We start from the raw sequence: 25,999 nt of genomic DNA on the forward strand, positions 1-25,999 counted from the left end.
CACGCGGAGGGTGACACGCTGGACACGTCCAGTAGGGGACGTGCAAGCATCTCCAACATGAAGCTTACCTGGTGACATCCCGCATACATGCTCAATCCACAATATTACCTTTTAGCTCCTTAAAATACTACTACGACTACTACTACTTTAACCACCCCAATTATTCCGACCTTCCTGTGGGGTCGGCCCAATACATTTTTGGCCCAGGTGTTTCAAGTACCAGCTGGCCAGATCTGACATTCGACTGAAACTATATATATATATATATATATATATTGTTAGGGCAATAATTTGGAGTTTGGCTGGAATATTGGCACATCACAGCCTACACCTACAAAATGGCCTAAAGGAGTCCTGGCACATTTTAGGTGTACTAGCGAATGTGAGCAGCTGGAAAGTCCCACTTGAAGTCACTCATATGGATGGTCCACTCATTAATGCGACACCTTTTACCTGGAGCACATAAGGACAGTAAAATGTAATCTGATCTAATCTTGTCCACTTGGAAATTTGCAGAAAAGCCTAAATTGACATTAACACAAAATTATAATCAAATTCAACAATTATATATATATATATATATTAATTTTATCGAATGCATTTTCTCCAGCGGGTATGGTTTGAGACAACCTCTGCTGGCTCCGTGTTTTTATCCATTATTAGGACATCTCCACCATCAGGTATTTTCATCATCATGCCCCCTCCTCAAAATTCGAAAACAGGCTCTGATATTTATGAAGTTTGACAGCACACCCTTTCCAATGGTATGAAAAAGATGAAAATCAATTGTTGTCATTGCAACGCAGAGCTCTGGGAGTTCTGGGTGTGCGCCAATCCGTAGATTTCTCTGTAAATTTTCATAGTGATGAAAAATCCGCTATTTATATATACTAGGGCATGCCCGTACTATATATATATCTAAAATTATATCCCCCCCCCTCTATTTACATGGAATGGTTTGGTCCATTCGCAAAGCCAAAGGCAAAGCGAACGGCTTGCGAGTACGGTGACAATCCCCCCCTCTATTTACATCAAATGGTTTGGTCCATTCGCAACGACCACAGAACCCCCCCCTCTATTTACATGAAATGGTTTGGTCCATTCGCAACGCCAAAGCGAACGGCGAACGGCTAAATCGCCATAGCTCGGTAACTACTTGTCCGATTAATATGAAACCTTGAAAAGGCACATCCTCAGGTCCCCAGCAATATACCTGGCAAGTTTCAAGTATATCGGACCCGTGGTTGTCGAGAAACAGCGGTCACAGACAAACATACAAACATACAAACATACAAACATACACACAGAGATTACTGGAATTATAGATAGATGACGTGACTAAGCCGAGCTGTTTAAGTGCATGAATCATTGCATTTTATGAAGATTGTATGTTGAAGTTCTTTTAAATCTTTTTTAAAATTTGTATTGTAATTTTTTTGCAAACACTCAGTGTTTTGTGATACAATAAATGCAGGAAATTGTTTGTGGTGCTTCAATCTAGTGTACTGACGTCCCTGTTCTCTACTGTTCTGCTTGTGTGCTTCCCTTTCTCTCTCCCTCTTGTCTCCCGCTCCCTTCATTGTATGTTTTATGTGTCTGTGCATATTTTCATATTCAATGTGTTAGCTCTTACACGAGCCCAGAGTCGGTATACAAAACAAACAAAAAAAAAACTGTTATATTGTAAGCTCAATTATCTTGGGTCAAGTGACCGCTACGAGGATAGCGAGTCTACAAATGGCGTATTATTTGCGGATATTTTCGTTTATGGACACTTTCCGATGGTTTGTGATTTTTCCTTGGATATTGGCTTTGAGTTGTTTCAGTATGCAAAATTTTAGCATTCTATTCAATTTAGAAAGTACTAAACAGGTATATCAGGGAGTCAGTTAGTGATTAAAAACTAAATGAAGCTGTATGCGTATATAAACACCTTTAGAGGCCATTTTTCCCCGCAAAGCAGGGGTTGGCTCTTTTTCGGGAACCGTGGTTGTTGTTGTTTTTCGGTCCCCTTTTTGAAGCAATGTTTTACGGCCGGATGCCCTTCCTGACGCCAACCCTTTTTGCCGCCTTTAACGACAAACGGGGAATTACCAGTGAACTGGTACTCAATTAGCCGACATCGGAAGGAATGACAGGCTGAGTCAACCCCCCTGGCATTAATTACAGCGATTAGACCGGGATTCGAACCCAGGATCCTAGGTATCCTAAGCCGGCACCCTAGCCGCTAGCCCAACACCAGGGATTCAACACCAGGGATTCAAGCTGTATGCATATGAAGCCTTCAAACCCATTGCCTGGACAGCTGGCCTCTTCTACCCACAATTTGCAGCAGCAAATTCATACATCCGCCAGTTGGTGCTCTGGTAAGCCAAAGACGTCTTCAGAAGTCTCATCTTACTATTAATTCACCAAATGTCTGTCCGTCCGTCCGTCCATCCGTTCCCAGGTACCGCAAAAACGGCTGAACCGATCGCAACGAAATTTTGGGTGGGTAATCCTGGGACCCCCTGGAGTAAAATAGGGTATATCGTTTTTCCAATTTCAGCTTTAGTCTCCAGCATTTTCAGGTTTGGACTCCCGCATAACGTTATTGTCCCGGGTACCGCAAAAACGGCTGCACCGATCGCAACGATGCACCTCCTTGCCCGTGGGATTCCCACGGGTGACCCCACTAGTATTCACAATTTGAATTTATCCGAGCTATTTATAACCACGATGTATTATTTATGCACATAAGAAGTCGGCATGTTTTTGCTTCATGTACACCGGGTTTTTTTTTTTTTTTTTCAGGAGCAATCGATGCAGTTGTCTGGCCAATACACCACTCAAATAAAGAGATGAACAATTTATATGATAAATGGATGTTTTTTTTTCCTGAGTTGTCAACAGCTCGGCTCAAGGTCAAACTTTTCAAAGAGTTGGAGGGTACCTGCGTGATGTATTTTCCACACATGGCCAACTATATGTTGTTGCTTCCCACATTTGCCATCCACAAAATATTTCGTTGTCAGTAGCAGCAGATTCATTCAACAAAACCATAAACATTGTACACAAGAGAGAAGTGCTTTGAATTTTTTGTTGAAAAATTATTTTTGCCATAAAATGTTTAAAATATTTTTGCCAGCAATGCTGCAACTAGCAGTCTCGTGCCCATGAATGTAATCACCCGGAAAGATCGGGCATTGCGAAGAAGCGTGGGTTGAGGGCTTGCCAAAGCCTCTATCGGATGAGGTGAACATACTGGCTACATCCCCAAACCATACTAGGAGGCATATACTTCTGACGGAGGAGAATGTAACCTTGGCACAGGTGTGTGATACCTTGGCGCATCTACACACTCAAAATGCTCTGGTATGGGTAGAAGAGCGAAGACAAAGTGGGACGTGATGGCTCTCACTGCAGCGTAGAAACAACATGGACAGTGAGGTTGTAAAATGGAATTTATGTCCCTCTTTAATGGATGTGAGACAGTTACAACACAATTTCCATCGGATTGTGTTGGAATTAGCATAGGGTCATGTGATCTTGCAGAAGCAGCTCAGTGATTGGTCGATTGAGCAGGCCCCTCCACCCGGATATAAAAGGGAGGAGAATAACGGGAAAAATGTGCTCTTCAGAAAGGCCAGTGGAGGTACGGCATGCCATAGTGCTGGTGAAAATGTTAAGGTATTCAATACAACTAGAGGTTGGAGTACCTATTCTGGATCTTGATGAAATATGAGAACAATATATATATACAGTGCATTCATAAAGTATTCAGACCCCTTCACTTTTTTCACATTTTGTTATGTTGCAGCCTTATGCTGAAATCGTTTAAATTCATTTTTTCCCTCATCAATCTACACTCAATACCTCATAATGACAAAGAGAAAACAGGATTTTAGAAAGTTTTGCAAATTTATTAAAAAGAAAAAACTGAAATATCACATCGACATAAGTATTCAGACCCTTAACGCAGTACTTAGTTGAAGCACCTTTGGCAGCGATTACAGCCCCGAGTCTTCTTGGGTATGACGCGACAAGCTTTGCACACCTGGATTTGGGGATTTTCTGCCATTCTTCTCTGCAGATCCTCTCAAGCTCTGTCAGGTTGGATGGGGACCATCAGTGGACAGCCATTTTCAGGTCTCTCCAGAGATGTTTGATTGGGTTCAAGTCAGAGCTCTGACTGGGCCACTCAAGGACCTTCACAGAGTTGTCCCGAAGCCACTTCTGCGTTGTCTTGGCTGTGTGCTTAGGGTCATTGTTCTGTTGGAAGGTGAACCTTCGGCCCATTCTGAGGTCCTGAGCGCTCTGTTACAGGTTTTCATTAAGGATATCTCTGTACTTTGCTCCATTCATTGTTCCCTCAACCGTGACCAGTCGCCCAGTCCCTGCTGCTGAAAAACACCCCCACAGCATAATGCTGCAACCACAATGCTTCACCGTTGGGATGGTATTGGGCAGGTGATGACCGGTGCCTGGTTTCCTCCAGACATGACGCTTAGAATTGAGGCCAAACAGTTCAATCTTGGTTTCATCGGACCACAGAATCTTGTTTCTCACAGTCTGAGAGTCCTTTAGGTGCTTTTTTGCAAACTCCAAGCGGGCTTTCATGTGTCTTTCACTGAGGAGAGGCTTCCGTCTGGCCACTCTGCATAAATCCCAGATCGGTGGAGTGTTGCAGTGATGGTTTTCCTTCTGGAAGTTTCTCCCATCTCCACACAGGATCTCTGGAGCTCAGCCAGAGTGACCATCGGGTTCTTGGTCACCTCTCTTACCAAGGCCCTTCTCCCCCGATTGCCCAGTATGGCCGGGCGGCCAGCTCTAGGAAGAGTCCTGGTTGTTCCAAACTTCTTCCATTTAAGAATTATGGAGGCCACTGTGCTCTTGGGAACCTTCAATGCAGCAGAGATTTTTTCGTAGGCTTCCCCAGATCTGTGCCTCGACACAATCCTGTCTCTGAGCTCTGTAGTCAGTTCCTTCGACCTCATGGCTTGGTTTTTGCTTTGATATGCATTGTCAGCTGTGAGACCTTATATAGACAGGTGTATGCCTTTCCAAATCATGTCCAATCAATTGAATTTACCACAGGTGGACTCCAATCAAGGTGTAGAAACATCTCAAAGATGAACAAGAGAAATGGGAGGCACCTGAGCTAAATTTCAAGTGTCATAGCAAAGGGTCTGAATACTTATGTCAATGTGATATTTCAGTTTTTTCTTTGTAATAAATTTGCAAACCTTTCTAAAATCCTGTTTTCTCTTTGTCATTATGGGGTATTGAGTGTAGATTGATGAGGGAAAAAATGAATTTAAACGATTTCAGCATAAGGCTGCAACATAACAAAATGTGAAAAAAGTGAAGGGGTCTGAATACTTTCTGAATGCACTGTATACATATATAATATATATCCATGTGTGTTTGTGCGAGTTAGATCTTATTTGAGTGAGTAAAACAAGCCACAGTATATCGTGTGAAGGTGTAAAGTGAATAAAATGTCTGCTGTCATATTTGTTTCATTCATCTCATGATTCTAATGAGTAAATAGTTAATTATCACACTTCAGACATATTCTTCACAATAATATAACTGTACGGAAACAACAAAAATGAGATCAGGTGATAAACAAGAAGTCGAGTGTTAGGGTTAGAGTTAGAGTTAGGTTACTATACTAATTGTGGGAGACCTCTAATCTAAATTTCCAATGGCGATAAAACTTTGCAGGTAAATGGAATACCCAGTTTCATGCTCCACACATATCTCGTATAATTTGATGTCAATTTGTCCTTCATGGATAATAAATGCAAATATTTCCTGACAATATGTGCAAAAGATAGGGTGAATGTTGCATTTAGTTGTGACGTCATTATGATTAATTCATATAGTATTTGATTTGAGTCCATTGGGTTAGTTAGAGTCATAATAGGGGAGGAAGAAGTCAATTGGGGGAGGTGGGAGGGCTTTTTCTTCTTTGATATATAATTATAATATATTATATACAATCCATGTGCAAGACAGAATAAATGCAATTTCAACGACAACTAGATGTCTGCGATCACAGAGCGATCGCCAAGGCCCCTGGGGAGGCCTACCCTTGGCGATCACAGAGCGACTTGGCGATCGTGATCCAATGATGGCCATATTTTTTCCTGACTACCATATGACCTTGACCTTTAACATTGAGGAATAGAGTGTAAATTAATAAAATGTGTCCCCATCTAAAATCTATCCATAAAACTCAACATCATGAAAATCGGAGGAAAATTATTCCGATCCGAAAAATTATTTTTTATTTTGTGTTGATCAAGTTATGATGGAAAATGCGTTTTTTGGTTAATTTTGTCACAATCCGAAAGGAGTAAGTCGGTCAAGGACACTAATAAAATATTAGGTGCACAACTTTAGTGCAGGCATGCATGAACATCTATATTATGATGCAAGAACATATTTTCTTGGAAGGCCAAGCGATCTTTGAGATTCTGCATTGGCAAAACTGAGCAATGACAAAAAATGCATTTTTTTTTTCAGACCGCCATTTCACCTTAACCTTTAACTCGGAGGGGTACGATGTAAATTACGTGTAAATACGCCTTGCTCAGGCTATCTAGAGAGGGCAATTTAATTCTGATCAGACAAACCTTAGTCGAGTTTTGATGAAAATTGTTTAAATGTCTATAATTGGGTCATTACCTTAAAATGAGGTCAAGGTCAAAAATTAGTTTACCCTGCATACTTTTTATTCCCATTATTGATGCAAAATTTCATTCCGAAAGTTCCTGCCGGCTTCGAGATACAGCTCAGAAATTGGCAGAAAAAAGGGAGAATAAATTAAAGGCTGGTTAATACTCATAGGGGTGTCAGACCTTGATCTTTAGCCTGGAGGGCTCTGGTGTAAATTAATCTTAAATGCACTTTGCTCTAGGTTATTTAGAGGGAAATTTCATTCTGATCGGACAAACCTTAGTCGAATTTTGGTGAAAAATGTTAAATTGACTATAATTAGGTCATGACCTTAAAATTAAGTCAAGGTCCAAATAAAATAATGTCAACCCCACATACTTTGTATTATCATTATTGAGGCAAAATGTCATTTCAAAAGTCCTTGGACATTGGCAGAAAAAACCGAAATGCTTTTTAAAATACCCTTAGGTGTGTATGACCTTCACCTTTAACCTGGAGGGGTATGGCGTAAACCTAGCGTAAATGCACCTTGCTCTAGGCGCGAGAGGGCAATTTTGTTCTGATTGGACAAAGCTTAGTCGAGTTATGGTGAAAAATATTTAAAAGTCTGTAATTAGGTCATGACCTTAAAATTAGGTCAACGTTAAAAAAAAGTCAACCCGCATACTTTTTATTCACATTTTTTATGCAAAATTAAATTCTGAAAGTCCCAGCTGGCTCTGAGATACATCTCAAAAGAAAATTCATACAGTTTGGCAATTTGGAGTGTTGAGAGTGGAGGAAGAAAAAAATAATAAATAATAAAGTTGTAATTTTCTAAATGGTGGTTTAGTACTTTGATGGGTCCAAGAAACTCTGTGGTCCCATTAAAAATTAGGGGCGCCAATTGTAGAAACAAACCATACAACAGTAATAACCCTTCCCCTATGCTATGGGGTGGGAAAGGGGTGGGGAGGAGGGGGCCAGATGAGCTGAATCAGGATTTTAATGTTTAAATTTTAGCAGATAAAAAAATTTTTACGTCACGTTTTCTTCTATTATGAATAAAAATTAAAAACAGAACTTGCAGAGTCAGTATTACCTCATTCCAGATGCTATTAATTTTTAAAGAATATCTATAAATGCGTGAAGTGATGGCCACAGGACAAGAGATTTCCAATAATACTGAAGATGGACACTCTATAGATATGATGTGCTGGAAAGACATGAAAACTGACATAAAGACTGATACTACTACTACTACTACTACTACTACTACTACTACTACTACTACTACTACTACTACAACTACTACTACTACTACTTTAATGGCCCAATTAATCTTTGCGTGAGGTCGGTTGCATGAGTTTTCTCTCTCCCCGCCACTCTATCCCGAGCATCCTCTCTCTCTCTCTGCATCCCCAGAATGTGAGGATGGGGTGATATCTGTCATTGTGTAATCACAACAGACCAGGCATAAAGAGATTGTTTCCAGAAAGGAATTTGGAATTCGGTCATGGTGCCAAGCCAGTCGTAAGCCAACTCTTGAGAAATGTAGTCGTCCAGAGATTTCCAATGCCAACAGAGAATGCAGAGGAGGATATTGTAGTTAGGGTACTCCAACATGCATCGCTCTGCGTGCACAACAGACCCCAGTGTTAAACAATATTGTCGAGAAGGAAATAACGATCCCGAAAGACCTTGATGCACCCACCGTGCATGTGGGACACAGATGTAAATGGTAAAGCAAGAAGTGCTAAAACTAAAAACCAACGGAGCAATTATGGTGTGACCCGCGTACCTTTCCCTGGAGGAAGATCTCCCAGACAGGCCGCTGGAAGGGGACATTGAGGAGGACTTTAAGGAAGACCTCGTAAGGGTCGTTTGCGTCCCATGGTTTGAGGCGTGCTTTGGCTGGGGTCTACCAACCCCGGGAGGTAATTGTCCTCCGTGAGCATTCGCCCCCGTTGGCGCGGATAAAATTCCCTCGAACGCCGATGATGGTCGCTCCTTGTCTGCGGCTGCAGACCCCTCGAGCCTCCGATGTCCCGTGGCAGGTCCGTAAGCATCTCCCTCGTTGGAGAGCGGATGCTCGACCGGCGGAACGTGCGCTCCTGATCGTTCCCGGCCCTCCGCGTGCCGCTGTCCTCCGCGGGTGTCTGAGTACCTGAAACTCGAGTTCAAGGTCACAGGAGACCCGTCGGTCACTCTCTGTCTGCGAGGTCTTGAAAATGCGAGCGCTGCCGGAGAAAGCGATCCGGTTACTACAAGCAGAGTCCACAGGGTGTTCATGGTGAAAACCCGTAAGGTAGAGGTCAACGCGTCACGCGGGAACACGACCCAATTAAGCGTGAAGGTCCCTTTAGCCCAGGGACGCCACATCAAGACCGGGCCGGCCCAGTGCCCTATTTAAGAGGCCGCTGAGAACGGCAGAGGAAGTCATGGAAGTAACACGCCTTCCAAGGGGAAAGGCACCGTTTCCGTTCTTTACCAATGGGAAGAGCACTCCTGATCGGATGAATCTTCACTCTTTTTCCTTTAGCGGGAAAAGCTCAACAAACGAGCGGAATCTCCTTGGGTCGCGCTCATCCTTGAGGGAAAGACCGGAGAGGGGAGGGGTCTGGGGAGGGGATCGGTGGTGACCCGAGCTGGTCACGTGATTCATTGTTGCGTTTGGCGAGTGTAATAATAATAATAATAATAATAATGTGACAATAATAACAATAATATTAATCACCATCATTAATTAATGAAAATTGATAGCAGCTTGTGCAGTTCAAAATGTTCTCAGATCAAGATAATATGAAACTCCAATATTATTCATTTTACAAAATTATAAGTAATTTTAAGTACAGTATAAGTGTAAGACTATAAAGTGTATAACAAAGAAAAATGTTTACACGAAGTGGCCGGAGGCATCATATGTTTACGGGTTGTCTGTCCGTCCGTGTCCGTGATTCCGTGATAGGTTTTGATTGCCGCGATAACTTGAGAATGGCTCAAGGGACTTTAGTCAAACTTGGTACAAGTATGTATAATGAGGTAACGATGAACTCAATAGATTATGGGGTCAAGAGGTTAGAGATCAGGTAAAAATTCTGTTACTGTGTTATATTGTGAACCAGTGATGGGATTTTAACCAAATTTGGTACAAGTGTATATTATGATGCAAAGATGAACTGAATAGATTTCAGCATCAAGAGGTGAAAGGTCAGAGTCTGCAATAGGTTTTCGTTACAGCGATAACTTAAACATAGGGGCAATAACCCTGGCGCTCACCTGGTAGAATAAACAGTATACTGCACCGACTAAGGGTATTTTAAACCAATTTCAATAGTTGCTAGAAGACAGGGCAGCATTTAGGATTTCATCGAAATGGTGTGTGGAGTTTCAGAGAAAAAGCAAATTCCTATTTTGGGGGTCAAACCTGGATCCACTTTGACCCAGGTCGGTGCAGTATACTTTGAATATATTTGAATTTGAATATTCAGTAGTAATTGAATGAGCGGTGGTAAAGATGAATATTCAGTCGTAATTGAATGAGCGGTGGTAAAGATGAATATTCAGTAGTAATTGAATGAGCGGTGGTAAAGATGAATATTCAGTCGTAATTGAATGAGCGGTGGTAAAGATGAATATTCAGTCGTAATTGAATGAGCGGTGGTAAAGATGAATATTCAGTCGTAATTGAATGAGCGATGGTAAAGATGAATATTCAGTCGTAATTGAATGAGCGGTGATAAAGATGAATATTCAGTCGTAATTGAATGAGCGATGGTAAAGATGAATATTCAGTAGTAACTGAATGAGCGGTGGTAAAGATGAATATTCAGTAGCAATTGAATGAGCGGTGGTAAAGATGAATATTCAGCAGTAATTGAATGAGCGGTGGTAAAAGATGAATATTCAGTCGTAATTGAATGAGCGGTGGTAAAGATGAATATTCAGTAGTAATTGAATGAGCGGTGGGAAAAACGAATATTCAGAAGTAATTGAATGAGCGGTGGTAAAGATGAATATTCAGTGGTAATTGAATGAGCGGTGGTAAAGATGAATATTCAGTCGTAATTGAATGAGCGGTGGTAAAGATGAATATTCAGTCGTAATTTAATGAGCGGTGGTAAAGATGAATATTCAGTCGTAATTTAATGAGCGGTGGTAAAGACGAATATTCAGTAGTAATTGAATGAGCGGTGGTAAAGACGAATATTGAGTAGTAATTGAATGAGTGGTGGTAAAGATGAATATTCAGTAGTATTTGAATGAGCGGTGGGAAAGATGAATATTCAGTAGTGGTGAAACGAATGGTGGTAAAGATGAATATTCAGTCGTAATTGAATGAGTGGTGGTAAAGATGAATATTCAGTCGTAATTGAATGAGCGGTGATAAGGATGAATATTCAGTCGTAATTGAATGAGCGGTGGTAAAGATGAATATTCAGTCGTAATTGAATGAGCGGTGGTAAAGATGAATATTCAGTAGTAATTAAATGAGCGGTGGTAAAGACGAATATTCAGTAGTAATTGAATGAGCGGTGGTAAAGATGAATATTCAGTAGTAATTGAATGAGCGGTGGTAAAGATGAATATTCAGTGCTAATTTAATGAGTGGTGGTAAAGATGAATATTCAGTAGTAATTGAATGAGCGGTGGTAAAGATGAATATTGAGTAGTAATTGAATGAGCAGTGGTAAAGATGAATAATCAGTAGTGGTGAAATGAGTAGTGGTAAAGATGAATATTCAGTAGTAATTGAATGAGTGGTGGTAAAAGATGAATATTCAGTCGTAATTGAATGAGCGGTGGTAAAGATGAATATTCAGTCGTAATTGAATGAGCGGTGGTAAAGATGAATGTTGAGTAGTAATTGAATGAGCGGTGGTAGAGATGAATATTCAGTAGTGGTGAAACGAGTAGTGGTAAAGATGAATATTCAGTAGTAATTGAATGAGTGGTGGTAAAAGATGAATATTCAGTCGTAATTGAATGAGCGGTGGTAAAGATGAATATTCAGTCGTAATTGAATGAGCGGTGGTAAAGATGAATATTCAGTCGTAATTGAATGAGCGGTGGTAAAGATGAATATTCAGCAGTAATTGACTGAGCGGTGGTAAAGATAAATATTCAGTAGTAATTGAATGAGCGGTGGTAAAGATGAATATTCAGTAGTATTTGAATGAGCGGTGGTAAAGATGAATATTCAGTAGTAATTGAATTAGCGGTGGTAAAGATGAATATTAAGTAGTAATTGAATGAGCGGTGGTAAAGATGAATATTCAGTAGTAATTGAATGAGCGGTGGTAAAGATGAATATTCAGTAGTAATTGAATGAGCGGTGGTAAAGATGAATATTCAGTAGTCATTGAATGAGCGGTGGTAAAGATGAATATTCAGTGGTAATTGAATGAGCTGTGGTAAAGATGAATATTCAGTTGTAATTGAATGAGTGGTGGTAAAGATGAATATTCAGTAGTAATTGAATGAGCGGTGGAAAAGATGAATATTCAGTAGTAATTGAATGAGCGGTGGGAAAGATGAATATTCAGTAGCAATTGAATGAGCGGTGGTAAAGATGAATATTCAGTCGTAATTGAATGAGCGGTGGTAAAGATGAATATTCAGAAGTAATTGAATGAGCGGTGGTAAAGATGAATATTCAGTGGTAATTGAATGAGCGGTGGTAAAGATGAATATTCAGTAGTAATTGAATGAGGGGTGGTAAAGATGAATATTCAGTAGTAATTTAATGAACGGTGGTAAAGATGAATATTCAGTCGTAATTGAATGAGTGGTGGTAAAGATGAATATTCAGTAGTAATTGAATGAGCGGTGGTAAGGATGAATATTCAGTAGTGGTGAAACGAGTGGTGGTAAAGATGAATATTCAGTCGGAAGTGAATGAGTGGTGGTAAAGATGAATATTCAGTCGTAATTGAATGAGCGGTGGTAAGGATGAATATTCAGTCATAATTGAATGAGTGGTGGTAAAGATGAATATTCAGTAGTGGTGAAACGAGTAGTGTTAAAGATGAATATTCAGTAGTAATTGAATGAGCGGTGGAAAAGATGAATATTCAGTAGCAATTGAATGAGCGGTGGTAAAGATGAATATTCAGTAGTAATTGAATGAGCGGTGGTAAAGATGAATATTCAGAAGTAATTGAATGAGCAGTGGTAAAGATGAATATTCAGTGGTAATTGAATGAGCGGTGGTAAAGATGAATATTCAGTCGTAATTTAATGAGCGGTGGTAAAGATGAATATTCAGTAGTTATAAAAATGAGCGGTGGTAAAGACGAATATTCAGTAGTAATTGAATGAGCGGTGGTAAAGATGTATATTCAGTCGTAATTGAATGAGCGGTGTTAAAGATGAATATTCAGTCGTAATTGAATGAGCGGTGGTAAAGATGAATATTCAGTAGTAATTGAATGAGCGGTGGTAAGGATGAATATTCAGTAGTGGTGAAACGAGTGGTGGTAAAGATGAATATTCAGTAGTAAGTGAATGAGTGGTGGTAAAGATGAATATTCAGTCGTAATTGAATGAGCGGTGGTAAGGATGAATATTCAGTAGTAATTGAATGAGTGGTGGTAAAGATGAATATTCAGTAGTGGTGAAACGAGTAGTGTTAAAGATGAATATTCAGTAGTAATTGAATGAGCGGTGGAAAAGATGAATATTCAGTAGTAATTGAATGAGCGGTGGTAAAGATGAATATTCAGTAGTAATTGAATGAGCGGTGGAAAAGATGAATATTCAGAAGTAATTGAATGAGCGGTGGTAAAGATGAATATTCAGTCGTAATTGAATGAGCGGTGGTAAAGATGAATATTCAGTAGTGGTGAAACGAGCAGTGTTAAAGATGAATATTCAGTAGTAATTGAATGAGCGGTGGAAAAGATGAATATTCAGTCGTAATTGAATGAGCGGTGGTAAAGATGAATATTCAGTAGTGATTGAATGAGCGGTGGAAAAGATGAATATTCAGAAGTAATTGAATGAGCGGTGGTAAAGATGAATATTCAGTAGCAATTGAATGAGCGGTGGTAAAGATGAATATTCAGTAGTAATTGAATGAGCGGTGGTAAAGATGAATATTCAGAAGTAATTGAATGAGGAGTGGTAAAGATGAATATTCAGTGGTAATTGAATGAGCGGTGGTAAAGATGAATATTCAGTCGTAATTTAATGAGCGGTGGTAAAGATGAATATTCAGTAGTTATAAAAATGAGCGGTGGTAAAGACGAATATTCAGTAGTAATTGAATGAGCGGTGGTAAAGATGAATATTCAGTCGTATTGAATGAGCGGTGGTAAAGATGAATATTCAGTCGTAATTGAATGAGCGGTGGTAAAGATGAATAGTCAGTAGTAATTGAATGAGCGGTGGTAAGGATGAATATTCAGTAGTGGTGAAACGAGTGGTGGTAAAGATGAATATTCAGTAGTAAGTGAATGAGTAGTGGTAAAGATGAATATTCAGTCGTAATTGAATGAGCGGTGGTAAGGATGAATATTCAGTCATAATTGAATGAGCGGTGGTAAAGATGAATATTCAGTCATAATTGAATGAGTGGTGGTAAAGATGAATATTCAGTCGTAATTGAATGAGCGGTGGTAAAGATGAATATTCAGTCGTAATTGAATGAGCAGTGGTAAAGATGAATATTCAGTTGTAATTGAATGAGCAGTGGTAAAGATGAATATTCAGTCGTAATTGAATGAGCGGTGGTAAAGATGAATATTCAGTAGTAATTGAATGAGCGGTGGTAAAGATGAATATTCAGTCGTAATTGAATGAGCGGTGGTAAAGATGAATATTCAGTAGTAATTGAATGAGTGGTGGAAAAGATGAATATTCAGTTGTAATTGAATGAGCAGTGGTAAAGATGAATATTCAGTGGTAATTGAATGAGCGGTGGTAAAGATGAATATTCAGTAGTAATTGAATGAGCGGTGGTAAAGACGAATATTCAGTAGTAATTGAATGAGCGGTGGTTAAGACGAATATTCAGTTGTAATTGAATGAGCGGTGGTAAAGATGAATATTCAGTAGTAATTGAATGAGCGGTGGTAAAGATTAATATTCAGTCGTGGTGAAACGAGTGGTGGTAAAGATGAATATTCAGTAGTAATTGAATGAGCGGTGGTAAAGATGAATATTCAGTCGTAATTGAATGAGCGGTGGTAAAGATGAATATTCAGTAGTAATTGAATGAGCGGTGGTAAAGATGAATATTCAGTAGTAATTGAATGAGCGGTGGTAAAGATGAATATTCAGTGGTAATTTAATGAGTGGTGGTAAAGATGAATATTCAGTCGTAATTGAATGAGCGGTGGTAAAGATTAATATTGAGTAGTAATTGAATGAGCGGTGGTAAAGATGAATATTCAGTAGTAATTGAATGAGCGGTGGTAAAGATGAATATTCAGTGGTAATTTAATGAGCGGTGGTAAAGATGAATATTCAGTCGTAATTAAATGAGCGGTGGTAAAGATGAATATTGAGTCGTAATTGAATGAGCAGTGGTAAAGATGAATAAATCAGTGGTAATTGAATGAGCGGTGGTAAAGATGAATATTCAGTAGTAATTGAATGAGCGGTGGTAAAGATGAATATTCAGAAGTAATTGAATGAGCAGTGGTAAAGATGAATATTCAGTCGTAATTTAATGAGCGGTGGTAAAGATGAATATTCAGTCGTTATAAAAATGAGCAGTGGTAAAGACGAATATTCAGTAGTAATTGAATGAGCGGTGGTAAAGATGAATATTCAGTCATAATTGAATGAGCGGTGTTAAAGATGAATATTCAGTCGTAATTGAATGAGCGGTGGTAAAGATGAATATTCAGTAGTAATTGAATGAGCGGTGGTAAGGATGAATATTCAGTAGTGGTGAAACGAGTGGTGGTAAAGATGAATATTCAGTAGTAAGTGAATGAGTGGTGGTAAAGATGAATATTCAGTCGTAATTGAATGAGCGGTGGTAAGGATGAATATTCAGTCGTAATTGAATGAGCGGTGGTAAAGATTAATATTCATTCGTGGTGAAACGAGTGGTGGTAAAGATGAATATTCAGTAGTAATTGAATGAGCGGTGGTAAAGATGAATATTCAGTCGTAATTGAATGAGCGGTGGTAAAGATGAATATTCAGTAGTAATTGAATGAGCGGTGGTAAAGATGAATATTCAGTGGTAATTTAATGAGCGGTGGTAAAGATGAATATTCAGTCGTAATTAAATGAGCGGTGGTAAAGATTAATATTGAGTAGTAATTGAATGAGCAGTGGTAAAGATGAATAATCAGTAGTAATTGAATGAGCGGTGGTAAAGATGAATATTTAGTAGTGGTGAAACTAGTAGTGGTAAAGATGAATATTCAGTAGTAATTGAATGAGTGGTGGTAAGAATGAATATTCAGTCGTAATTGAATGAGCGGTGGTAAAGATGAATATTCAGTAGTAATTGAATGAGCGGTGGAAAAGATGAATATTCAGTAGTGGTGAAACGAGTGGTGGTAAAGATGAATATTCAGTAGTAAGTGAATGAGTGGTGGTAAAGATGAATATTCAGTAGTAATTGAATGAGCGGTGGAAAAGATGAATATTCAGTCGTAATTGAATGAGCGGTGGTAAAGATGAATATTCAGTAGTAATTGAATGAGCGGTGGAAAAGATGAATATTCAGAAGTAATTGAATGAGCGGTGGTAAAGATGAATATTCAGTAGTAATTGAATGAGCGGTGGTAAAGATGAATATTCAGAAGTAATTGAATGAGCAGTGGTAAAGATGAATATTCAGTGGTAATTGAATGAGCGGTGGTAAAGATGAATATTCAGTCGTAATTTAATGAGCGGTGGTAAAGATGAATATTCAGTAGTTATAAAAATGAGCGGTGGTAAAGACGAATATTCAGTAGTAATTGAATGAGCGGTGGTAAAGATGAATATTCAGTAGTAATTGAATGAGTGGTGGAAAAGATGAATATTCAGTTGTAATTGAATGAGCGGTGGTAAAGATGAATATTCAGTGGTAATTGAATGAGCGGTGGTAAAGATGAATATTCAGTAGTAATTGAATGAGCGGTGGTAAAGACGAATATTCAGTAGTAATTGAATGAGCGGTGGTTAAGACGAATATTCAGTTGTAATTGAATGAGCGGTGGTAAAGATGAATATTCAGTAGTAATTGAATGAGCGGTGGTAAAGATTAATATTCAGTCGTGGTGAAACGAGTGGTGGTAAAGATGAATATTCAGTAGTAATTGAATGAGCGGTGGTAAAGATGAATATTCAGTCGTAATTGAATGAGCGGTGGTAAAGATGAATATTCAGTAGTAATTGAATGAGCGGTGGTAAAGATGAATATTCAGTAGTAATTGAATGAGCGGTGGTAAAGATGAATATTCAGTGGTAATTTAATGAGTGGTGGTAAAGATGAATATTCAGTCGTAATTGAATGAGCGGTGGTAAAGATTAATATTGAGTAGTAATTGAATGAGCGGTGGTAAAGATGAATATTCAGTAGTAATTGAATGAGCGGTGGTAAAGATGAATATTCAGTGGTAATTTAATGAGCGGTGGTAAAGATGAATATTCAGTCGTAATTAAATGAGCGGTGGTAAAGATGAATATTGAGTAGTAATTGAATGAGCAGTGGTAAAGATGAATAATCAGTAGTAATTGAATGAGCGGTGGTAAAGATGAATATTTAGTAGTGGTGAAACGAGTAGTGGTAAAGATGAATATTCAGTAGTAATTGAATGAGTGGTGGTAAGGATGAATATTCAGTCGTAATTGAATGAGCGGTGGTAAAGATGAATATTCAGTCGTAATTGAATGAGCGGTGGTAAAGATGAATATTCAGTAGTAATTGAATGAGCGGTGGTCAAGCTGAATATTCAGTCCAAATTGAATGAGTGGTGGTAAAGATGAATATTCAGTCGTAATTGAATGAGCGGTGGTAAAGATGAATATTCAGTAGTAATTGAATGAGTGGTGGAAAAGATGAATATTCAGTCGTAATTGAACGAGCGGTGGTAAAGATGAATATTCAGTAGTAATTGAATGAGTGGTGGTAAAGATGAATATTCAGTAGTGGTGAAACGAGTAGTGGTAAAGATGAATATTCAGTAGTAATTGAATGAGTGGTGGTAAGGATGAATATTCAGTCGTAATTGAATGAGCGGTGGTAAAGATGAATATTCAGTCGTAATTGAATGAGCGGTGGTAAAGATGAATATTCAGGAGTAATTGAATGAGCGGTGGTCAAGCTGAATATTCAGTCCAAATTGAATGAGTGGTGGTAAAGATGAACATTCAGTCGTAATTGAATGAGCGGTGGTAAAGATGAATATTCAGTAGTAATTGAATGAGCGGTGGAAAAGATGAATATTCAGTCGTAATTGAACGAGCGGTGGTAAAGATGAATATTCAGTAGTAATTGAATGAGCGGTGGTAAAGATGAATATTCAGTAGTAATTGAATGAGCAGTGGTAAAGATGAATATTCAGTAGTAATTGAATGAGTGGTGGTAAAGATGAATATTCAGCCGTAATTGAATGAGCGGTGGTAAAGATGAATATTCAGTAGTGGTGAAACGAGCAGTGTTAAAGATGAATATTCAGTAGTAATTGAATGAGCGGTGGAAAAGATGAATATTCAGTCGTAATTGAATGAGCGGTGGTAAAGATGAATATTCAGTAGTAATTGAATGAGCGGTGGAAAAGATGAATATTCAGAAGTAATTGAATGAGCGGTGGTAAAGATGAATATTCAGTAGTAATTGAATGAGCGGTGGTAAAGATGAATATTCAGAAGTAATTGAATGAGCAGTGGTAAAGATGAATATTCAGTGGTAATTGAATGAGCGGTGGAAAAGATGAATATTCAGTCGTAATTTAATGAGCGGTGGTAAAGATGAATATTCAGTAGTTATAAAAATGAGCGGTGGTAAAGACGAATATTCAGTAGTAATTGAATGAGCGGTGGTAAAGATGAATATTCAGTCGTAATTGAATGAGCGGTGTTAAAGATGAATATTCAGTCGTAATTGAATGAGCGGTGGTAAAGATGAATATTCAGTTGTAATTGAATGAGCGGTGGTAAGGATGAATATTCAGTAGTGGTGAAACGAGTGGTGGTAAAGATGAATATTCAGTAGTAAGTGAATGAGTGGTGGTAAAGATGAATATTCAGTCGTAATTGAATGAGCGGTGGTAAGGATGAATATTCAGTCATAATTGAATGAGTGGTGGTAAAGATGAATATTCAGTAGTGGTGAAACGAGTAGTGTTAAAGATGAATATTCAGTAGTAATTGAATGAGAGGTGGAAAAGATGAATATTCAGTAGCAATTGAATGAGCGGTGGTAAAGATGAATATTCAGTAGTAATTGAATGAGCGGTGGTAAAGATGAATATTCAGAAGTAATTGAATGAGCAGTGGTAAAGATGAATATTCAGTGGTAATTGAATGAGCGGTGGTAAAGATGAATATTCAGTCGTAATTTAATGAGCGGTGGTAAAGATGAATATTCAGTAGTTATAAAAATGAGCGGTGGTAAAGACGAATATTCAGTAGTAATTGAATGAGCGGTGGTAAAGATGAATATTCAGTCGTAATTGAATGAGCGGTGTTAAAGATGAATATTCAGTCGTAATTGAATGAGCGGTGGTAAAGATGAATATTCAGTAGTAATTGAATGAGCGGTGGTAAGGATGAATATTCAGTAGTGGTGAAACGAGTGGTGGTAAAGATGAATATTCAGTAGTAAGTGAATGAGTGGTGGTAAAGATGAATATTCAGTCGTATTTGAATGAGCGGTGGTAAGGATGAATATTCAGTAGTAATTGAATGAGTGGTGGTAAAGATGAATATTCAGTAGTGGTGAAACGAGTAGTGTTAAAGATGAATATTCAGTAGTAATTGAATGAGCGGTGGAAAAGATGAATATTCAGTAGTAATTGAATGAGCGGTGGTAAAGATGAATATTCAGTAGTAATTGAATGAGCGGTGGAAAAGATGAATATTCAGAAGTAATTGAATGAGCGGTGGTAAAGATGAATATTCAGTCGTAATTGAATGAGCGGTGGTAAAGATGAATATTCAGTAGTGGTGAAACGAGCAGTGTTAAAGATGAATATTCAGTAGTAATTGAATGAGCGGTGGAAAAGATGAATATTCAGTCATAATTGAATGAGCGGTGGTAAAGATGAATATTCAGTAGTGATTGAATGAGCGGTGGAAAAGATGAATATTCAGAAGTAATTGAATGAGCGGTGGTAAAGATGAATATTCAGTAGCAATTGAATGAGCGGTGGTAAAGATGAATATTCAGCAGTAATTGAATGAGCGGTGGTAAAGATGAATATTCAGAAGTAATTGAATGAGGAGTGGTAAAGATGAATATTCAGTGGTAATTGAATGAGCGGTGGTAAAGATGAATATTCAGTCGTAATTTAATGAGCGGTGGTAAAGATGAATATTCAGTAGTTATAAAAATGAGCGGTGGTAAAGACGAATATTCAGTAGTAATTGAATGAGCGGTGGTAAAGATGAATATTCAGTCGTAATTGAATGAGCGGTGGTAAAGATGAATATTCAGTCGTAATTGAATGAGCGGTGGTAAAGATGAATAGTCAGTAGTAATTGAATGAGCGGTGGTAAAGATGAATATTCAGTAGTAAGTGAATGAGTAGTGGTAAAGATGAATATTCAGTCGTAATTGAATGAGCGGTGGTAAGGATGAATATTCAGTCATAATTGAATGAGCGGTGGTAAAGATGAATATTCAGTCATAATTGAATGAGTGGTGGTAAAGATGAATATTCAGTCGTAATTGAATGAGCGGTGGTAAAGATGAATATTCAGTAGTAATTGAATGAGCAGTGGTAAAGATGAATATTCAGTTGTAATTGAATGAGCAGTGGTAAAGATGAATATTCAGTCGTAATTGAATGAGCGGTGGTAAAGATGAATATTCAGTAGTAATTGAATGAGCGGTGGTAAAGATGAATATTCAGTCGTAATTGAATGAGCGGTGGTAAAGATGAATATTCAGTAGTAATTGAATGAGTGGTGGAAAAGATGAATATTCAGTTGTAATTGAATGAGCGGTGGTAAAGATGAATATTCAGTGGTAATTGAATGAGCGGTGGTAAAGATGAATATTCAGTAGTAATTGAATGAGTGGTGGTAAAGACGAATATTCAGTAGTAATTGAATGAGCGGTGGTTAAGACGAATATTCAGTTGTAATTGAATGAGCGGTGGTAAAGATGAATATTCAGTAGTAATTGAATGAGCGGTGGTAAAGATTAATATTCAGTCGTGGTGAAACGAGTGGTGGTAAAGATGAATATTCAGTAGTAATTGAATGAGCGGTGGTAAAGATGAATATTCAGTCATAATTGAATGAGCGGTGGTAAAGATGAATATTCAGTGGTAATTTAATGAGCGGTGGTAAAGATGAATATTCAGTCGTAATTGAATGAGCGGTGGAAAAGATGAATATTCAGAAGTAATTGAATGAGCGGTGGTAAAGATGAATATTCAGTAGTGGTGAAACGAGCAGTGTTAAAGATGAATATTCAGTAGTAATTGAATGAGCGGTGGAAAAGATGAATATTCAGTCATAATTGAATGAGCGGTGGTAAAGATGAATATTCAGTAGTGATTGAATGAGCGGTGGAAAAGATGAATATTCAGAAGTAATTGAATGAGCGGTGGTAAAGATGAATATTCAGTAGCAATTGAATGAGCGGTGGTAAAGATGAATATTCAGCAGTAATTGAATGAGCGGTGGTAAAGATGAATATTCAGAAGTAATTGAATGAGGAGTGGTAAAGATGAATATTCAGTGGTAATTGAATGAGCGGTGGTAAAGATGAATATTCAGTCGTAATTTAATGAGCGGTGGTAAAGATGAATATTCAGTAGTTATAAAAATGAGCGGTGGTAAAGACGAATATTCAGTAGTAATTGAATGAGCGGTGGTAAAGATGAATATTCAGTCGTAATTGAATGAGCGGTGGTAAAGATGAATATTCAGTCGTAATTGAATGAGCGGTGGTAAAGATGAATAGTCAGTAGTAATTGAATGAGCGGTGGTAAGGATGAATATTCAGTAGTGGTGAAACGAGTGGTGGTAAAGATGAATATTCAGTAGTAAGTGAATGAGTAGTGGTAAAGATGAATATTCAGTCGTAATTGAATGAGCGGTGGTAAGGATGAATATTCAGTCATAATTGAATGAGCGGTGGTAAAGATGAATATTCAGTCATAATTGAATGAGTGGTGGTAAAGATGAATATTCAGTCGTAATTGAATGAGCGGTGGTAAAGATGAATATTCAGTAGTAATTGAATGAGCAGTGGTAAAGATGAATATTCAGTTGTAATTGAATGAGCAGTGGTAAAGATGAATATTCAGTCGTAATTGAATGAGCGGTGGTAAAGATGAATATTCAGTAGTAATTGAATGAGCGGTGGTAAAGATGAATATTCAGTCGTAATTGAATGAGCGGTGGTAAAGATGAATATTCAGTAGTAATTGAATGAGTGGTGGAAAAGATGAATATTCAGTTGTAATTGAATGAGCGGTGGTAAAGATGAATATTCAGTGGTAATTGAATGAGCGGTGGTAAAGATGAATATTCAGTAGTAATTGAATGAGTGGTGGTAAAGACGAATATTCAGTAGTAATTGAATGAGCGGTGGTTAAGACGAATATTCAGTTGTAATTGAATGAGCGGTGGTAAAGATGAATATTCAGTAGTAATTGAATGAGCGGTGGTAAAGATTAATATTCAGTCGTGGTGAAACGAGTGGTGGTAAAGATGAATATTCAGTAGTAATTGAATGAGCGGTGGTAAAGATGAATATTCAGTCATAATTGAATGAGCGGTGGTAAAGATGAATATTCAGTGGTAATTTAATGAGCGGTGGTAAAGATGAATATTCAGTCGTAATTGAATGAGCGGTGGTAAAGATTAATATTGAGTAGTAATTGAATGAGCAGTGGTAAAGATGAATATTTAGTAGTGGTGAAACGAGTAGTGGTAAAGATGAATATTCAGTAGTAATTGAATGAGTGGTGGTAAGGATGAATATTCAGTCGTAATTGAATGAGCGGTGGTAAAGATGAATATTCAGTAGTAATTGAATGAGCGGTGGTCAAGCTGAATATTCAGTCCAAATTGAATGAGTGGTGGTAAAGATGAATATTCAGTCGTAATTGAATGAGCGGTGGTAAAGATGAATATTCAGTCGTAATTGAATGAGCGGTGGTAAAGATGAATATTCAGTAGTAATTGAATGAGCGGTGGTCAAGCTGAATATTCAGTCCAAATTGAATGAGTGGTGGTAAAGATGAATATTCAGTCGTAATTGAATGAGCGGTGGTAAAGATGAATATTCAGTCGTAATTGAATGAGCGGTGGTAAAGATGAATATTCAGTAGTAATTGAATGAGCGGTGGAAAAGATGAATATTCAGTCGTAATTGAACGAGCGGTGGTAAAGATGAATATTCAGTAGTAATTGAATGAGCGGTGGTAAAGATGAATATTCAGTAGTAATTGAATGAGCAGTGGTAAAGATGAATATTCAGTAGGAATTGAATGAGCGGTGGAAAAGATGAATATTCAGTTGTAATTGAATGAGCGGTGGTAAAGATGAATATTCAGTAGTAATTGAATGAGTGGTGGTAAAGATGAATATTCAGTAGTGGTGAAACGAGTAGTGTTAAAGATGAATATTCAGTAGTAATTGAATGAGCGGTGGTAAAGATGAATATTCAGTCGTAATTGAATGAGCGGTGGTAAAGATGAATATTCAGTAGTAATTGAATGAGCGGTGGTCAAGCTGAATATTCAGTCCAAATTGAATGAGTGGTGGTAAAGATGAATATTCAGTCGTAATTGAATGAGCGGTGGTAAAGATGAATATTCAGTCGTAATTGAATGAGCGGTGGTAAAGATGAATATTCAGTAGTAATTGAATGAGCGGTGGAAAAGATGAATATTCAGTCGTAATTGAACGAGCGGTGGTAAAGATGAATATTCAGTAGTAATTGAATGAGCGGTGGTAAAGATGAATATTCAGTAGTAATTGAATGAGCAGTGGTAAAGATGAATATTCAGTAGGAATTGAATGAGCGGTGGAAAAGATGAATATTCAGTTGTAATTGAATGAGCGGTGGTAAAGATGAATATTCAGTAGTAATTGAATGAGTGGTGGTAAAGATGAATATTCAGTAGTGGTGAAACGAGTAGTGTTAAAGATGAATATTCAGTAGTAATTGAATGAGCGGTGGAAAAGATGAATATTCAGTAGTAATTGAATGAGCGGTGGTAAAGATGAATATTCAGTAGTAATTGAATGAGCGGTGGAAAAGATGAATATTCAGAAGTAATTGAATGAGTGGTGGTAAAGATGAATATTCAGTCGTAATTGAATGAGCGGTGGTAAAGATGAATATTCAGTAGTGGTGAAACCAGCAGTGTTAAAGATGAATATTCAGTAGTAATTGAATGAGCGGTGGAAAAGATGAATATTCAGTCGTAATTGAATGAGCGGTGGTAAAGATGAATATTCAGTAGTAATTGAATGAGCGGTGGAAAAGATGAATATTCAGAAGTAATTGAATGAGCGGTGGTAAAGATGAATATTCAGTAGCAATTGAATGAGCGGTGGTAAAGATGAATATTCAGTAGTAATTGAATGAGCGGTGGTAAAGATGAATATTCAGAAGTAATTGAATGAGCAGTGGTAAAGATGAATATTCAGTGGTAATTGAATGAGCGGTGGTAAAGATGAATATTCAGTCGTAATTTAATGAGCGGTGGTAAAGATGAATATTCAGTAGTTATAAAAATGAGCAGTGGTAAAGACGAATATTCAGTAGTAATTGAATGAGCGGTGGTAAAGATGAATATTCAGTCGTAATTGAATGAGCGGTGTTAAAGATGAATATTCAGTAGTAATTGAATGAGCGGTGGTAAGGATGAATATTCAGTAGTGGTGAAACGAGTGGTGGTAAAGATGAATATTCAGTAGTAAGTGAATGAGTGGTGGTAAAGATGAATATTCAGTAGTAATTGAATGAGCGGTGGTAAGGATGAATATTCAGTAGTGGTGAAACGAGTGGTGGTAAAGATGAATATTCAGTAGTAAGTGAATGAGTGGTGGTAAAGATGAATATTCAGTCGTAATTGAATGAGCGGTAGTAAGGATGAATATTCAGTAGTAATTGAATGAGCGGTGGTAAAGATTAATATTCAGTCGTGGTGAAACGAGTGGTGGTAAAGATGAATATTCAGTAGTAATTGAATGAGCGGTGGTAAAGATGAATATTCAGTCGTAATTGAATGAGCGGTGGTAAAGATGAATATTCAGTAGTAATTGAATGAGCGGTGGTAAAGATGAATATTCAGTGGTAATTTAATGAGCGGTGGTAAAGATGAATATTCAGTCGTAATTAAATGAGCGGTGGTAAAGATGAATATTGAGTAGTAATTGAATGAGCAGTGGTAAAGATGAATAATCAGCAGTAATTGAATGAGCGGTGGTAAAGATGAATATTTAGTAGTGGTGAAACGAGTAGTGGTAAAGATGAATATTCAGTCGTAATTGAATGAGTGGTGGTAAGGATGAATATTCAGTCGTAATTGAATGAGCGGTGGTAAAGATGAATATTCAGTCGTAATTGAATGAGCGGTGGTAAAGATGAATATTCAGTAGTAATTGAATGAGCGGTGGTCAAGCTGAATATTCAGTCCAAATTGAATGAGTGGTGGTAAAGATGAATATTCAGTCGTAATTGAATGAGCGGTGGTAAAGATGAATATTCAGTAGTAATTGAATGAGCGGTGGAAAAGATGAATATTCAGTCGTAATTGAACGAGCGGTGGTAAAGATGAATATTCAGTAGTAATTGAATGAGCGGTGGTAAAGATGAATATTCAGTAGTAATTGAATGAGCAGTGGTAAAGATGAATATTCAGTAGTAATTGAATGAGCGGTGGTAAAAGATGAATATTCAGTCGTAATTGAATGAGCGGTGGTAAAGATGAATATTCAGTAGTAATTGAATGAGCGGTGGTAAAGATGAATATTCAGTCGTAATTGAATGAGCAGTGGTAAAGATGAATATTCAGTAGTAATTTAATGAGCGGTGGTAAAGATAAATATTCAGTAGTAATTTAATGAGCGGTGGTAAAGATGAATATTCAGTCGTAATTGAATGAGCGGTGGTAAAGATGAATATTCAGTCGTAATTGAATGAGCGGTGGTAAAGATGAATATTAAGTCGTAATTGAATGAGCGGTGGTGAAGATGAATATGAAGTAGT

At 37.8% G+C, this 25,999-nt stretch overlaps 1 protein-coding gene across 2 annotated transcripts in view; it reads right to left on the reverse strand.

Moving 5' to 3' along the window:
* Window positions 1-9,243, reverse strand: part of MMRN2 (multimerin 2) — a 58,217-nt gene extending 48,974 nt beyond the window's left edge. The window contains exon 1 of one of the 2 annotated variants that reach the window (XM_068124576.2): window positions 8,447-9,243. In XM_068124576.2, coding sequence (XP_067980677.2) covers window positions 8,447-9,027 — 581 coding nt within the window. In that variant the 5' untranslated portion in view covers window positions 9,028-9,243. The remainder of the gene's footprint in view (window positions 1-8,446) is intronic. The other variant, XM_068124577.2, reaches the window with a different exon arrangement.
* Window positions 9,244-25,999: the final 16,756 nt, after the last annotated feature.

This window comes from Myxine glutinosa, chromosome 8, assembly GCF_964187855.1.
Source record: "Myxine glutinosa chromosome 8, kmMyxGlut1.1, whole genome shotgun sequence".
In the NCBI taxonomy this organism is placed as follows: Eukaryota; Metazoa; Chordata; class Myxini; order Myxiniformes; family Myxinidae; genus Myxine; species Myxine glutinosa.